The sequence below is a fragment of the Lytechinus variegatus genome, chromosome 10 (assembly GCF_018143015.1).
Source record: "Lytechinus variegatus isolate NC3 chromosome 10, Lvar_3.0, whole genome shotgun sequence".
Classification (NCBI taxonomy): Eukaryota; Metazoa; Echinodermata; class Echinoidea; order Temnopleuroida; family Toxopneustidae; genus Lytechinus; species Lytechinus variegatus.
Window position 1 is genome coordinate 33,857,115 of NC_054749.1, and position 18,110 is coordinate 33,875,224.

Consider the following 18,110-nt stretch of genomic DNA (forward strand, 5'->3'; position numbering starts at 1 on the left):
TCGTTCCGTTCCGATGTCCAAAGAAACAAAAAGAGACGATTAAAAATAATTTTGAAAACATTTCCAGGCTCCTTAATCACTTCGGAATGTGAAAAAGCACACAAACACATGTAGTAAAGGTATTTGAATACAAATATTGTACACTAAAATGTACGTGCAAGTAATGATACAAACTTGCATTATGTAACTGAGTTTAAAATACATCAATAGTTTTTATAATAACCAACTGTGATTTATGCATAGAAAGTATACAATTTCATGTCAAATAAGTATACAATACACTATTTACAGAAAAGTAAAAATAATAAAAAGGACACTAATGTCACATAATTATGCTAATTTCTGTGATTCCTAAATCTGACTTTTGCGGTGACAGTTTTTTTTTACTGAATTCGTCAAAGTTACTTTGGTTTTGTGCGTGATGTCTCATCAATATGAGAGCTAGCAGAGCGAGTTAGCATACATTAGTGTCGTATTTCGAAAAACATCTTTTAAAAAACATGCTAAAGATATAGATTTACCTTTTACGAAAATTGCCCCTTTTTTCGAAATACTGACACAAATTAAAAAGGCAGAAAACAGGTAACTTATAAATATCGGTAATGGGTGACCCTCACCACCCCCTGAAATTCTTCTACTGTAAACACAAAATCTTAGAAAATCAATATAAACTCAATTAAATCAGTGGGACTTGCCTTTTATATAAGTCTCTTATAATCCGTCAATCTAAAATGAAATAAAAACGAAGGGGGGCACTTATTGTATAACAGGGCAAACCTGTCATTTACATAAAATGATTGAACTTTGTTACTCAAAAGTGTTTTTTAACAATAGTTGATAATCAGGCTGACTTTCATCTAAAATGGAATTCTAAAACTGTGCATATCTTTTTTTAAAGAAAAGTCATAACAGGTAAGTCGATGATAATATATTGTTTTACGTTTATCTAGTAAAAAATAATGACTACATGAATTACTCAAATATTTGCCGATATGGAACAGGGGAGCGTTTCATGAAAGGACTTGTCGGATGTTTTATCCGACAGTTACCATAGTAACGGTGCCTCTCAGCAAATCAGAATGAAGGAAAGATGTCAGATCTGACAAATTGTCAAACAAAAGTGTTGATGAAACGCTCCCCAGGTATCAGAATCACCATGTCGTCACTGTCAATATTTATCTAAATCCTTTCCACTCGAATACACTTGCAGTCTTGCACACTCTTCGAAACAGGGAAATCAGTCCATTGATACCACACCTCCTTTGGATCGAAACCCCCGGGGTCAAAATGACCCGGAATAAGTTCAGATATAACTCTGGATCACATCTAACCCTATATATATTCCGGGGTCGCTTTTGACCCGTACGTGGACGAGTGTAATCTAGACACACTTATTACCGGATCAGTAATAATATCAATCCGCATGTCAATGTGATTGCTTTCTTCTCTAACAAAACATCAATTTCTTGATCATAATAAGCCTATCTTAAGATTTGGTTGCTCACTCCCTTGCATTGGCTGCTGTCCATTTTATGCAAAGAAATCCATTATTCATTATTGGCAAAATAAGAGATCCTGTGCTGTTCAGTTTCATTTTCTTCATAGACTGCTGCAATTTTCAATAAAATCGAAAGTTTCTGATAATGACAATATGATAAGATTATGGTCATTTTCCTCACGATCATGACAAAACTGGTAAGAGAATGGGTATGCGTATAAAATCAATCCGTTCATCGTCGAAGATCGATCTCTTGACTCAGACAATTTATTATTTGTTTTAGCCGCGTTTTTTTTACTCTTGTAAACGAGTCAGATTGAGACAATGAGTTTCATAGTTATATATTTTTCTGTTTCCAAGTTTCAATCCGAATTTAGAAAAATACTTTTCTTCCCAAATCAAACAGGATTTTCATGCAACTGCTTTCTTTTCTCGAAGTAAAACATTCTTTTCTCATCGTAAGCGGATCTTTTTGCCCTGGCTGTTTCACTTTTTGCCTTTGCAGCTGCTTGCTTCAAACGAATCAACTCCATCTTCGCTTCATGTTCCTTCTTTAAAAACTCGATCGACAACGCCGTTAGCTCCCCACCAGTGTCTTTCGTCGCTGTCGATGCCCTGGTCGTACCCGAGTTCATACCCATATCCGATGCCATGTTCGTGTTCATGTCCGAGCTCATTGGTGTGTCCATACTCGGATGGACCATGGAGTGTGCATTTGAGTTCATACCGATGTACATACCGAGTTTCGAGTTCATTGCCGGTTTCAGTGAGGGGTTCATTACCGTGGTTGTGCTTGTTCTAACCCGCTGGTGCTGGTCGAAATGATGCGATGCACTCCGACTGGTTGTATCTGGGGCAAACTCTGGCTGTTGGCTCATTACAGCAGCGATCTGAATACCCCCATGAACACCATACATACTATCAATCCTGTGGCAAAAAAATATATAAAAAGGAGAGAAAAGGTGAGTTTATATGTAATATGATGAAGGTGTGTGGTTAGTTCTGCAGGCATGGACCATTGGCTTTCGCAATTCGCATAGTGCCTAATGCAGTATCTGAAGTAGTGAGACTTAATTTACTAAGCACTGTGAGGCCGCCATCAATATCAAGCTTAACCGCTTACGATGGCGGCCTCCTGCGTTCATTAAGTATTTATCATTATTATTATTGTCATTATTATTATTATTATTATTGAAAAGTGAAGTTTATACCCATATTGTTATTTTGTATTCATTATGTGTTATGATTATATTGTTCACATGTTTATTACTGATTATTTTATAAAGGCATATTGCATCTTAGACCAAAAGCTTCGGTCTCTGTTATGTTGGTTGTTCAGCTGAACTCCGTTGGCTTCACTCACCAAATACAGAGACCGAAGTTCTAGCGCGATCTGTACAGGGGACTCAGTGGCCATATTTTTATGTACTTAGATCGGATAAAACGGGGAAGTGAATTTGCGTGACAGTCGAGGTTAAGTCACTGTTTTCGTTCCTTTTAACTTGATTTTTCTCCGTTTTTGGCACTTATTGCCAAGAGGAAATATTTATTTGCATTTTTGTCGCGTTAATTTTGAAAATTTTTATTCATTAAAGACAAAAATTGAAGAGCCCCAACGGTGGGATTTTGCATTGCAAGTCCCCTAATGGTGGCTGCACGATAGCGAGCCGTCTGTGTACGAGGAGATATTAAAAGAAAAAAAATGTTTAAAAAACTCCTCGAAACAGACGGATGCCAGCTGTCTAATTGCATCTGTAAACATTTTTTATATTGCATTATTTTGAACGCAGTAATAAAAGCAAATAATAATAAAAGAATTTAAAAAAACCCCATAACACTTCATACTTCACAAAGCACTTAATATGTCCATAGTTCATAAACTCTATGAAACACTCCCCCAAATAACATTCAACCTACTCTCATAATGCCGTCTCAACTACGTCGACTATTGGAACCTAATGCCCTTCATTTGCCCCGTATACATGGTATATTCTGAAGTCTGTCTTAACTTATACCATGGTCTAAGTCTATGCCAAAATTACTATAAGAATTGAAAACGTCAAAACTTTGCTTTCATCCAATGTTTACTGTGTTATTTTCTCATCTTCATTGTTAAAGACAACTATTTTTTTCAGAGAGTCATTTAAAATTTGAGTGGCAAAACTTGCTGATAAGTTGAGGTAATAGGGGTCACATTTAGCTGCCCATAATTGAGACCAGAATAGTTCTACTTCAGTTCGGGCCATTATATTTCCATATCGTATGGCATCTATAGGGAGTCCAGCTCTGGTCATGCCCCCCCTCCCTTGGCCCACGACGCCTGGTAGGTATGACCATTTATGGCCAACGTAGCTCGGGAGAAAATGGCATGTGGCACTGGCAAATATTGCATTATTATCATTGGTTTTTAAAGTGACTGTGCACTTACTGTGAAGTGTCTCCTTGGTTTTCTTGGTTTGAACTTGACAGGTCACTGTCAAGTGGTGTTCCTGCTACTGGTGACGTCCTATCCTCGACCTCTATGACTTCATAGACATCAGTACCACCCATCGATTCGGTTTTGGCTACTTTATTTTGTCCATTAGAAGGCACTGAATGACTCGAAGACGCCCGTCGCTTTTCCTTCGCACTGCCCTTTTCATTATAGTCTAGCAAGACACCGTTCCGTGTCTCAAGCACAGTCGCTTCTTCTTCGAGCAAAGGCACGAAGTCAGTGATGAACTTAGTATCGACTTCTAAACCGAGGTCGTTGATGTCGATGACCTTGTGACCAGTGTTATCGTCAGGGAGCCAACCCAAGTTGTCTGCTTCTCCCATGGATCTGACGTGTCCCACCTTGGCATTCTGAATGGCGTGACGAACATCCATTCTAGCTCTGTGTTTTACCCTTCGCCATAGTTCTCTCACCTCTTTAGAGGTCAATTCCTGTCTATCGGGACGGTCCTTGATAAAGTCCCTGGTAATTTCTTCCCAAACTTCTTTCTTCTTCTCATTGGCCATGAAATCACTGGTCAATGCGTCCACTATAGCCACTTTCGGCTTGATCAGCTCCAGAACAGCCATCCTCTCCTCCAAAGTAAACCTGTTTGCTTTTGGCATGTTGAGACAACTCTGGAAGAAAACATAAATATATAAGAAGTATTAGCCATAGGTAAGACTAATTTCGTTCATACGGAGTTTCCGCAACGCGACGCAGAATAGATTTTTTTAAAGTAAATGTATTGAAAATCCCCGTCAAATGATAAATGCAACCAATATATCTTTGTCAAAAATTGGAGAATCGGAAGAGCAGTTTCGTTCTGAGTTTCAGAGCTGACGAAAAATTGCAAATATGTCGTTTGTCCAAAGTCCAGGATGCCGTTTCATCAAGCTGTTCGTTATTAATTTTCTCTGACTTATGATTTTCAGAACAGATCGAGCATGCGATCTTAAACCGGCCATAGGAGTAAGGGAGAGCGGGGCTAATCCGCCAACCACTTGATTTTCCACATGCTGTGACTGGAAGTAGGTATTGTTGATAATGATATATTAACCTGCCCAAAGGTAGCAACATCTTGGCGAGAGGTCGTCTGCTCGGAATTCCAGAAAATTACGGTGAATCGTCCATTTCGAGGCCATTTTGTATATTTTTGTCAAATTTCTTGTAATTTTAAAGGCACTCATGAATGCAGTTATAATATATTTTTTTGGTTAGAAAGGTGTCATATTTGCTTACTGAAATATGCCTTTGATACTTCAAAATATGTTCAATTTGCGAAAAATAAGAGAAAGGAAAATGGTTCCCCCCCGGGGCAGGGGGGGTGGCTAATTAGCTCTTTTTGCGACGGGGCAGATATCCTTACAAACAAGACATGTAAGTATGTCGGTATATGTGCTAAATCATGATAACTTTCCATAGATTATCGAACTAGAAGTCGCTGTTATTCCAATTTGAAAAAAAATATATATATTTGGTGTCTTTGAACACATCATTTTGTTTTATATAACACTGTTTTTTGCTATGGGCTAACTTTTCCTGCCAAACCGACGAACTTGCCCCAGGATGGGGCAGCTTCGCCCTGCAGCGATCATTTTCTTTACGGCCCATTTTTGCCAAAACCGTATGCATGTCCTCGCCGAAAATAAGTTATTAACTAAATAGACATTTATTCCTACATGTAGACCTTTATACAAGTCATCCTAAAGCACGACCTTCCTGCTAAAGAAATTACTATTAAAAGCGTGAATGTTTACTATAAGTAAACCTTTCTTGCGCGCTAAACCACCGCCAATTATGCCATTTTTTTTTACAAGAAAAGAACTTAATGAAACACCCACCAAAACGAAACTGCTATTTTGATTCATCAATTTCGACAAAGACTATTTTTGGTTGCTGTTTATCATGAAGGGCTTATGATTACTGATACATTTTTTTTTAATTCGTTCTGCGCCGCGGAGCTAAATCTTGCTTTTTATATCCTGTTATTCGAGGACTATAGGTCCAAAAATATTGGATGCAAGGATTACCATTGGAATAAATTAACAATGATCCATTGAAATCAGTTTTAAAAATGATTTTATCAGTACCGACCATGCTAAAGAAATTAGCATAGAGCCTATAACTGCATGTGTATTACAGAAACTCTTTTTGTTATCAATTATTGATGGTTCGAAGGCCCATTTTTACAATATGCAATTTCAATTCATTCAATATACATAGGTATTTCGTCGCCTTGAAAACAATTCATATTGAGTCATTAATATGATTTAATATTAATTCATTCATTAGCCTGGATAATAAGAGGGCCTTGATCAGCGGCGTACCAAGGATTTTCCAGAAGGGGGGCACATTTTTATTGAGGATATTTCGTCCGCGAAAAAATTTGACAAGCAAAAAAAAAAAGGATCAAGTTCAAAAGAGGGGGCACACGTCTGTTTTCATTGCATCTCTACATTACAAATTATCAGTTGTGCCTCCTCAGGGGGGGGGGGTCTGCCTCCCTCCCCCTGGTTACTCTAGTGGCCTTGAGCAGCTAGCTGACAAGGTGAATTTGTGCTCTCTACAAATCCAAACAAAGAAATATTTTCCGTCTTTTGAATTTCTCATCAAAATTCAAGTTTTAAGTTTTTTTAATTTTATGTATGCTTTTATGCTGCATATTATTTTGTGTTGTCTCTTCACCATTCCAATGACATAAATATATTGTCATTATTATGTTCAGTGGCGTTATGAGCTAAAAAAAAGTTTGAGAGGGCTAGGTATTGCTTAAATCTTTTATTGTAAAGAGCGAGCGAAGTGAGCGAGTAAAAAATAATAATATTAAGTTATGACGCAAATCCAATTTTGTGATAGGTTTTGACATAATATTCAGAAATAATATCATATTTCACCCTTCTCTCTTTCCTTTTCTTCCTAGGTCCTGATTTTTTTTTTTGGGGGGGGTGCAGGAGCCCCAAAGCCCCCCTCCATTGTTACACCACTGGTAATGTCCCACGGATCTATAGGTTGAATGTGAAACTTCTTTTGATTAAAGGTATTGTTTAACTTTGTGAGCAGCCGATTTGAAAAATTCTCAAACCAAGATGAAACATGTGTACAAGTGCATGTTTTAGAACTAATAAACCCTGAAAACAACCATTATTGAGAATGAAAAGCTTATACTACAAGGCAAATCCTGATTTTGTAAATAGGTGTCTTATAGACGCCTAAATAGTACACATAAGTGTATGGGATGAAATTAAGATGGTGTTTCCGGTCACTTTATATTTCAATTTTTGAACGCATTAATAATAATTATTTTCGAACGCATTTTTTTCTGGGCTTCATTTTTGTAACATATCAAAGACACAGGGGACAAGTGTGACCTTCTAGCTCAGATTTTTTAAAAGTCAAACCAATGTTAACCAATCACTTTAATAAAGATGGAACAATTAAAATAGAAAATCTTTAATATTTACAAATTAAGTGTATTGTATAACTTAATTAACGTATAACGTTTTTTCCAAGAAGTTATAAAGATCTTAAAAACTGAAATCTTTCTTTTCGCTCAAATTTCTACACTTAGCGTACCTGGTAGGTGTTTCTTAAAGCTGTTCGTAAGTTAATTAAGAGCGACTTTAAGAACGACTGGTGAACCTTTCTTACGCGCTTAACCATATTGCCAACGAGTGTACCCTATTCCACAAGGGATCACCAGTCGTTCTTAAAGTCGCTCTTAATTAACTTACTAACAGCTTTATGAAACGGCCCCCTGATAGGTAGCCTATGGTATGTTACGTACGCAACTCCCCCGGAGGAAAATTTTTTTTGGGCGGGGTGGGTCTTTAGAAGTTCAGCAGCCCCCATAATACGGCCCTGCTTAATTCCACGGTCATAATAATAATAAACACGTACATCATTCATTATGCACCATCTACTTTAGTAAATTATTTCGAAGCACACAGGGATGGGGGGGGGGGGGGGGGTTGCTAGGAAAATATAATGTGACCGGTTCAGTTGATTGCGTGGCGTACATGAATGAATCAAATTACATTATGTTATGATAATTTTGTGTGAGACATGATAAACAAGTAATGAAAATAATAAAGAATAAATACATGACATGTACATATATATAACAATCCTATTTGTATTGTTCGAATTCCCGCCACATGTAGCCCACATGCTCATATGTTTGTTTACATAAGTCTTGTTATTTCTCAGATCCCCTTTAAATAATTAAAGATGGAGAGGCCGCGGGGCAGTTCGAAAGCCCGTCGTATAGACATATTGGTATTTCAGTAGGCCTAATTACCCGTTGCATGCATGCATTCGATCAATTGCATTTTTACAACCCCCCCTGTCAATTTTCTCCATTCATATATACCCTGGGAGGCCCCTCCATATTCTCTTTGGGGGTACAGTAAATCTATTTTATAAATTGATTTGACTTCCAGGGGAGAATTTAAAAAGTCGAATAAAGACGTAGGCCTGTAAAGACGTCGAATAGAAACAATTAAGAAAATGGGACTTAAAATCCGTTTTTAAGTGTTGTCTCTATTTTTCCTTGACAAAAATGGCTTGCAAAGCATGGCGAGTGTGTAAGTCTATATAAACTACAATACATGTGTGTGTATCGTACTCACCGCACAGGAAACATATACGGAGGGGACAAAGCTCAACTGCAACAAACGCTCCTATATACTAGCCCAGCAGCAGAATCGATGTGAAGAATTCTTCGACTGACAAAAATAGGCTTCAAAACAAGCGATTTTCTCGTGTTCAGTTTATCTCTTCTTAACGCTGGGAACAGCTATAAAACCACAACAGAGACTGAACAGATATAATTTAAAGCTCTGTCCTAGCTGACATTGGATTGTATTAAAAAGCCCCAGATAAAATGCTGCCTATTTTTGAAGAGACAGAAATCTCAGCTTTGTGTGAGTGCACACGTTGTGTCTGATATACACTCGGTATTATTATTTTTGTGTGTGGATGAAATCCGCATACACAGCAGCTAGCTGCATGCGGTTGTACAAAAATCAGTCAGGTACCTAAAACACAGACACACAGCGTTTTTGCGCTGTTTCGAATAGGTCAGAAATTTTCCTCAAAGGTTATTGCATACTGTGTGCTGAATTACATGTGTGTTCCCTTGTAGTGTTGAAAATAGCATTTCCATATTAGGGAGTGCTCCACGTTGAATGTCTAATTTTATATCCGTACTGTTTTACTGGCCTGGCTTAATTGCGCAGGGTACAGGGTGCCAGATAGTAGGTAGAGGCATGTACCGGAGGGGAGGGTGGCTATAGAGAGCTAAATTTCAGCAGCATTTTTAAGTTGATTTTGAAATAAAGAGAATTCAAAAAGTACATAGGCCTATAAAAACAAAATTCTGCCATAAAACATGAGGATGACAGATCGACATCAGTGTCAAACTTTGAATTTGATAATAATTATGAAATAGGACTGGAATAAGCTATTATAATGTAAACATGGGTCATATATTGCTTGATTGTTGAGCTAGAGCAGATCGCGATTGACCCTCAAAGCCATTCAGCTTTGGTTTTATGATAGAAAAAAAGGCACAAGTTAGGACGACAATTAATTAATGCTCGTATTTTTTGTTCAAGGGGTTTTCTGAGTGAATTTAGTTTTTAGGACGTTCCATTATATGTTTGTGCATCATAATCATGCACTCACTATGCACATAGTGACGTCATAATGAAATTTACACAGCTAGGTGATATCAGCGTAGGCCTATGATATCAGCTGATTTTTCCAGTGCATTCTGACTGCATAGTGTAATAAAGCTAATTAGCTGAAACTAACGAGTCCATAGGCGTTCGAATCCATTCGAGTGTGGAAAGATCCAACGAAATAATCATTGCAATGCGTAATTACTTATGTTTTTTTCATCACGACAGAAAACATTTTCTATTTCAAAAATATTAGGAATAAGTAAATATTTTTGTGGTAATAAGACCTTTAGACATTTCCACATTTTGTTTAACATTAATGGCAGAATCACGAATTTCAGAAGTGAAATCATTTCTTTTATATTTTTTCCATTAAAATGTTGACATTATTACGCAGTTTTTTGTAATTCTTCCAAATACCCAAGGTATGGCTTTCATCGTGATCTTCAATTTGATTTTTTTCCCTTTAAAAACTTTTGATGCACCGAGTCTCGATATTTCATTAACTTTATTATATTATATCTGGCGTACCATGGGAGTCTTTTCATGTACTCGTAAATGCTATAGTGGTGCTATTTCCTCAATGGTTGAAACACAAATTTCTTTTCACTATTGCAATACAAGTTGACGTCAGAGATAACTTCAAGATCAGACCAGGGTGAATCCCGGACTTTCTGAAGAAAATCATCATTCAGAATCGTCCTTTCCTATTTGCTATATTCATCGCTAAGGTTTGTGTTACGGGGTCCTGATCTCAACTGTTCGTTATAAAACCAAATTTGAGTATTAGAATGTGTTTGCATTGAATACGCCTTCGTATAGCAAACACGAGATAATGATCACTCATTTCACTCTTTGTAGAACATTATGATATCACGAAGAGCTTGAGTTATTCGTTACTCCGAGTGTTACCGTGTCAATCAACCGTTTCACATATAGCCCGATACAAAGGAAGCCTTATAATTGGCGCGGTTTTTTGCGTGTCTTTTGAAAATAGCACACCTGCAAGTTGTATTTGTATTTATTAAGACAAGTGAAACATACAAAGTAAAAATAATGGAAACAAAAAAAAGGTTTGAGTCCCAAATGAATATAATTACAATAGCATCAAGATAAATTTTGGCACAAGTCGCCGAAATAAAATAATGTGAATTATCATTGAAAAGGACAATGATTACATTTAAAGATTTATGTCACGATAAGAGCAAAATGAAAATAGATATATAGGAATGGCATGACAAAAAAGAATTAATAATTATGACACTAATCTTTAATTCTAAGTCACTGTGAGACAAAATCGTTCGTAATAAAATATGACAAAGTAGTGAGGCATATAATAAGAAGGTGGGTCATGTAAGTAATTTTTAAAGTATAGAGATAGATATGCTACTTATTACATTACCAGAAAGCATGTTCCAATCTTTGGAAGTTCTAAAAAGTTCAAAAGAGTTCTGATAAATTGAAACCAAGCACATTAACCGTATACGCCGCTTAACATGATACACTTTCCTCTACAGGCTTGCAAATTTTGGTGGAAATGAAATGTATGATAAAGTAGGCCTACAACAATATTATTGTACTTCTCATATTTTTTATAGAAAATGATGTCAACTTTTTTAGATTATGTTTTTGTCATCCTTTGTCCATTAAAAAGAATTGAAGGTGCGGGTGACTTTAAAAGGGAAACATGAATTCTCCATCTTCAGTCAGAATACAATTCTGAACTATACATGTACTGTAAAATTTGCTATAATTTACATGCATTTTAACTGCGAGGTTTTACCTCAACAATATGTTCTCAGTCATGGGTTATAAAAATGCCAAATTCTTTTGAACCATTCTAAAGAACTTCCAATTCGGTGCACTTTAAAGTTCAATATAGTAACCATGGTAACCAAGTGGAGCGCCTCTGGCAGCCTCACCTGCGCTGCATCACGCGATTCAATATAGCAGAAGTGCTGACTTTGAAAACTACTCTAAAAATAATTATTCACAAGAAACACACTTCATAATGATACAATACTATGTTCACTGAAAGTATATGACATTTGACCTTCGACGTTTCAGTGGTATACTTGATTACACCTATGATATCCACATTTTATGAACTATATCTATAAACTTTGAAAGTTATGACAGCACAGAGGCATCGATCCTGGGGGGGGCAGGGGGGGCGATCGCCCCACCAATGAAAATATTGGGGGGGCAAACATATCGTTTTGCCCCCCCCCCCAATAATTCCATATAAGTGGAAAAATAAAATGAGATTGTAATGTTACAAAGAAATCAGCAAGCGAGATTGAGATACACAACTCGTTCAGCTTTTCCAATTGGAATGTAAAAATTTTCAGCTCGCGCTTCGCGCTCGCATGATTTCTTGAGCAAAACCCATACTTTTTATGATTAAATAGGTGAATATAATGTCCCGTTTGCAGGTTTAAACCTCAAAAGAGCTCCCACTTCGATTTGCAATAATCTTTTGTTGGATTTTAAACTCCTTTTTTCATATCGAAAAATAAAAAACTTCAGTTCGCGCTTCGCCCTCGCATCTATTGTTCTTTTAGATACCTGTCTTATTTAGGTACAAACGTGCTTAGAATATCAAGCTTTCAGGTCAGAATATAAAGAACTTTATGCTCGCTCTCGGCACTCGCATTATCTGTGTAGAGAGATATGTATCCTCCTCATGAGTTACTACAAAAAGTCCTATAAAGAGGTGCCTTTTTCCTGTTTTCAGGACAGTATCCTAAAAAATTTCAGCTCGCGCTTCGCGCTCGCATTGATTTGTTTGTGAGATATGTCTCTTTCTCATGACATATTTATATATATATATATATATATATATATATATATATATATATATATATATATATATATATATATATATATATATATATATATATATATTATATATACATATATATATATATATATATATATATATATATATATATATGTATGTGTGTGTGTGTGTGTGTGCGTGTGTATGTATAGGCCTATGTTCGTGTTTGGTTGTTTGTTTTATGTGGAACGTTGATTCATGATTTTGCCCCCCCCCCCGATCTGAAAAATGGATCGACGCCCCTGTGACAGTAATAATATTAACCTCCAAAATGGTCATTTTTACGTATTTGTACAGTTTTGGAAAGGGGGAGGTGAAGCCCCCGCCCCCCCCCCCCCCTTCCGCTGCCCCTGAACTTAGAGGAATGCACCCAAACTAGTTTATCATACGCATTAAGAGCACAAATCATAGAACTTATTATTCGTTTCGATTTGCTTTCTATGTTGCAAGCTCTATAGTTCTGTGTTTCACCTCTCAGCCGACAGCGACAAAATGAGGTGATGGAAGGGGGGGGGGAGGGGGCGTATATATAACAATTTTTTTTGTCCCCAGACGCTTTACGCCGCTGTGTTGTTGCCTGACCCATGCCATGCAGTCATCTTTTGATCCTCACAGATCAGGGAGTGGGAGGGGGGGGGTCATGATTTCTTTTCTTTTTTTTCGGAGGAGCATTTTTCTCTCTGGCCGGATACAGGAAGATAAAATATTTGCACTAAAATGACTCAATTGAATGAAGTTTATTTTTATTTTACCTTATAATTGTATACGTTCTAAAACGGTACTTTTGTGCAGGCGCGGATCCAGGATTTCGTAGGGAGGGGGGCCCAAATTCGACCTGATTTTGGCGCCCCTGTGTACTTTTCGGAAAAATGGCGGCCCCTCCCTCCCCCAGGCAATCATAAGTGCGTTAAATGCATGTTAAATTATCTTATTTCATAGGCACATGAATCAGGGGCGGATCCAGCCTTCGCCAATAAAGGGGCCCGGAATTTTTGTTTAGCCATAATTTCCCCGATCGGCGCTTGAAGATTTTTTTTTTTCGTTTGTTTATTTGAAGGGGGTAGTCTTATAAGTCATTTCTTAGCTTTATTATTTAAATCAACATAAATGTATAATATCATAATCCTTATTTTATAATGCCTGCGCAAAGCGCGAGCAATTTTTTTTTGAAATTGTATGTATTTTTTCCTAAAATTTGAAAATTCTGAAAAAAGATGTGCCTGCAATAATTACTGCGAACGCAAAGCGCGAGTAGAAATTTTTGATACACGTTTTGAACCGATCGGAAAGGTAGGCCTACCAGTCCTGTTAAAGATTGCATACAGTTAGCTATGAAGACGTTATATATTTCAACAATCAAATAATGCGAGCGCGAAGCGCGAGCTGAAAAATTTTGACATTTCTACATAAAGAATGGAAATTTTTTAATTATTTTTGTAATCATGAACAGGATAGCTATACAGTATAACTTAACAATTGATGCGAGCGCGAAGTGCAAGCGGAAAAATTCTAGATTTAGACCTAAAACGGGACACTCTATTCATGTTTCCTAAATCATGAAAAAGATGAGTAAGAGGGGATCTTCCTACATTAATAATGCGAGCGCAAAGCGCGAGCAGAAAATGTTTGTATACGTTTTGAACTGATCAAAAAGTGCCTTTTAAGGACTGCTTGCATTTAGCCATGAAGACATTAGATATTTCATCAATCAAATAATGCGAGCGCGAAGCGCGAGCTAAAATTTTTGACATTTCTACATAAAGAATGGAAAACTTCGATACAATACACTTAATTACAGAAAAAAAAAACAATTCGAATCTGTACTGATTCCCAATATTTATCACACACAAATCCATTATTCCATAAACTAAAGACTCTAACAGTATTTGACATAAATACACTTCAAAGTTTACTACTTATGTTTAAGTACGTAAATAACATGCTCCCACCTACCTTCATTCCACAATTTTTATTATCTGAATACATCTATTCATTCATACCCTGCCCGTAACTCTTCAAATTTCCATTTAATCAACCCCAAACTGCTTATTGCACAGAGATCCATAAGACACCATGGTCCAGATTTGTGGAACTCTCTACCAGCAGAGTCTGTAAAACAATCTTCGTCTCTTCACTCATTTAAGACAAACGTTAAATCTGTGTTATTTTCAGAATATTTGAAGTAAAATTTCTGTGTCGTATCCTTTTTATCGTGAATTTATTCCTCCTTCGATTTAGTTATTACCAATATCTTCATCATGACCACCATCATCTCCATGGCCTTCATCATCATCATCATCATCATAATCATCATCATATCACCGTCACCCTCAGCTTTATCATCTTCATCTTTATGCTATAATATTGCATGAATTCATGTTTCGTATTTGAAAATATATGCCAATTCTGCTTTATAAATGTATTAATTCAATTAGTATAAGTTTGGGATTGTCGTTTTTTCAAGCAATTTGCTTATGATGACAATCCTTCTCCTGCAAATTGTGAATATCATATAGTTTATCACTTTTGTCTGGAATTATTTTTTCAGTACTCTTTATTTATGATTGATGCCAAAAATGCTAACATATTATGTTTATTATGTTGTGAAAAATGTATTATACGAATGTTATGGATGCAGAAGAAAATAATAAATCAAGTCAAATCAAATCAATTGATGCAAGCGCGAAGTGCGAGCGGAAAAATTCTAGATTTACACCTAGAACGGGACACTCTATTCATGTTTCCTAAATCATGAAAAAGATGAGTAAGAGGGGATCTTCCTACATTAATAATGCGAGCGCAAAGCGCGAGCAGAAAATGTTTGTATACGTTTTGAACTGATCGAAAAGTGCCTTTTAAGGACTGCTTGCATTTAGCCATGAAGACATTAGATATTTCATCAATCAAATAATGCGAGCGCGAAGCTCATTTCTACATAAAGAATGGAAAACTTTAATAAGTTTTTGTAATCATGAACAAGATAGCTATATAACTAAACAATTGATGCGAGCGGAAAAATTCTATATTTAGACCTAGAACGGGACACTATTCATGTTTCCTAAATCATGAAAAAGATGAGTAAAAGGGGATCTTCCTACATTAATAATGCGAGCGCAAAGCGCGAGCAGAAAATGTTTGTATACGTTTAGAACTGATCGAAAACTGCCTTTTTTTAGGGACTGCTTGCATTTAGCCATGAAGACATTAGATATTTCATCAATAAAAAAATGCGAGCGCGAAGCGCGAGCTGAAAATTTTTGACATTTCTACATAAAGAATGGAAAACTTTAATCAGTTTTTGTAATCATGAACAAGATAGCTATATAACTAAACAATTGATGCGAGCGCGAAGTGCGAGCGGAAAATTTTAGTTTTAGACCTAGAACGGGACACTATTCATTTCAAGACATTAGATATTTCATCAATCAAATAATGCGAGCGCGAAGCGCGAACTGAAAATTTTTGGCATTTCTACATGTACATAAAGAATGGAAAACTTTAATCAGTTTTTGTAATCATGAACAAGATAGCTATATAACTAAACAATTGATGCGAGCGGAAAAATTCTAGATTTAGACCTAGAACGGGACACTATTCATGTTTCCTAAATCATGAAAAAGATGAGTAAGAGGGGATCTTCCTACATTAATAATGCGAGCGCAAAGCGCGAGTAGAAAATGTTTGTATACGTTTTGAACTGATCGAAAAGTGCCTTTTAAGGACTGCTTGCATTTAGCCATGAAGACTTTACATATTTCATCAATCAAATAATGCGAGCGCGAAGCGCGAGCTGAAAATTTTTGACATTTCTACATAAAGAATGGAAAACTTTAATAAGTTTTTGTAATCATGAACAAGATAGCTATATAACTAAACAATTGATGCGAGCGGAAAAAATCTAGATTTAGACCTAGAACGGGACACTATTCATGTTTCCTAAATCATGAAAAAGATGAGTAAGAGGGGATCTTCCTACATTAATGATGCGAGCGCAAAGCGCGAGCAGAAAATGTTTGTATACGTTTTGAACTGATCGAAAAGTGCCTTTTAAGGACTGCTTGCATTTAGCCATGAAGACATTACATATTTCACAATCAATTTATGCGAGTGCGAAACGCGAGCGTAAAAAAATCGAGATTTCAACCTTGCACGGGATACTCTATTCATGTTTTGTAAATCATGAAAGGGATGAGAAAGGGGATCTTCTTACATTAATAATACGAGCACAAAGGGCGAGCAGAATTTTTTTATATTGTGATCTGAAACTGGATAACTGAATGAAAATGCCCGGGCGTGTTTCAGATTAAGACCTAGAATCTAGGCATTCTAAACAATCTTTTATCATGAAAATAAAAGCGAGCGCGAAACGCGAGCTTAAAATATTTGATATTCTGATCTGATATTTCAAACACTTTGTAGGAAACTTGTAAGGTGGATATAAATCGCATTTGATAAAGAGCTGATATGTTTCATTATTACTTTAATTTTGAGACATAGGACCTTGACATCCTTAGGACATGTTATCATATGAATATAATGACTATATATCTTCCTATTCATCTTGCTAAGCGCGAGATAAAACAAAAGTGACAATTTAATTATTAAATTGATATCTTAGTATTAATGCATAATGAGGGCGCGGAATCTGATGATATTATGGCCTGAACATTGAAAATTTTTAAGCACCTTTTATAATGAATAGGATGCATCATTAATTAGTTGATATATTTTTAACCATTAATGCGAGCGCAAATCGCGAGCCGAAAATTTTGATAAACTGTCATGAAAAGGGGATTTTAAGTAGTTTGTTATACAATACGGGTTCAAAACTGCACCCTAGATTTCAAATTGAACCCCTAGGGATGCAATTTTGAACCCGCATGGTTAAAAAATGAACCCCAACCGCAGGATTCAATTTTTTTAACCCATAGGGTGCTGATTTTGCATCAACTTTTTGGGGTTAAATTCTGAACCTTTTTTTCTTAGTGTGTGCAAGTAAACTTCAAAATTTCTGTAAATAATATCTATCAATATATCCATCAGTGTTGTAGTCAAGGCTGAAACCTCCAAGGCCAAGGCTTTAATACCCAAGACCAAGGCTTCAATCCCCAAGGCCAAGGCATGGAAACCCAAGGCCTAAAAACCTCAAGGCCAAGGCATTTCAAACTTTCAATATATGGAACAATGAGCCAACAACAAGGCGGCAGTTCGAATATCAGTTTCGCGCCCCTACATGTAGGTCGATCATCAATTTGGCCCCCCCCCCCCCGTTCGAACATCGATTCGGCCCCCAGTTCGAACATCATTTCGCCCCCCTAGCTCGAGTATCAATTTTGCGCCCCCTAGTTTGAACATCAATTCGGCGCCCCCTAGTTTGAGTATCAATTTGGCGCCCCCTACCTCGAATATCGATTCGGCCCCCCTCCCTAGTTCGAGTATCAATTTGGTGCCCCCACTTCGAACATCATTTCGGCGCCCTCCTAGTTCGAATATCAGTTCGGCGCCCCTACATGTACGTCAATCATCAATTTGCCCCCCCCCCCCCCGTTCGTACATCAATTCGGCCCCCAGTTCGAACATCATTTTGGCATACCTTCTAACTCAATTTGCCTT

The 18,110-nt window shown here is 36.8% G+C and overlaps 1 protein-coding gene across 1 annotated transcript; it reads right to left on the reverse strand.

The window, feature by feature from the left end:
- Positions 1 to 270: 270 nt before the first annotated feature.
- Positions 271 to 8,942, reverse strand: LOC121422776. Its single transcript, XM_041617960.1, has 3 exons — positions 8,603 to 8,942; positions 3,927 to 4,609; positions 271 to 2,425 (listed from the first exon to the last, which is right to left on the reverse strand). Exons 2-3 carry the CDS (start codon positions 4,595 to 4,597, stop codon positions 1,897 to 1,899), a joined length of 1,200 nt encoding a protein of 399 aa, XP_041473894.1. The 5' UTR covers positions 4,598 to 4,609; positions 8,603 to 8,942; the 3' UTR covers positions 271 to 1,896.
- Positions 8,943 to 18,110: the final 9,168 nt, after the last annotated feature.

Bases quoted from the DNA above. Each gene is read 5' to 3' on its own strand.
- LOC121422776 (XM_041617960.1), bottom strand. From the start codon at position 4,597: ATGCCAAAAGCAAACAGGTTTACTTTGGAGGAGAGGATGGCTGTTCTG. The intron at 2,426-3,926 runs GTAAGTGCACAG...TTTTTGCCACAG, and splicing joins AACCAAGGAGACACTTCACA to GATTGATAGTATGTATGGTG.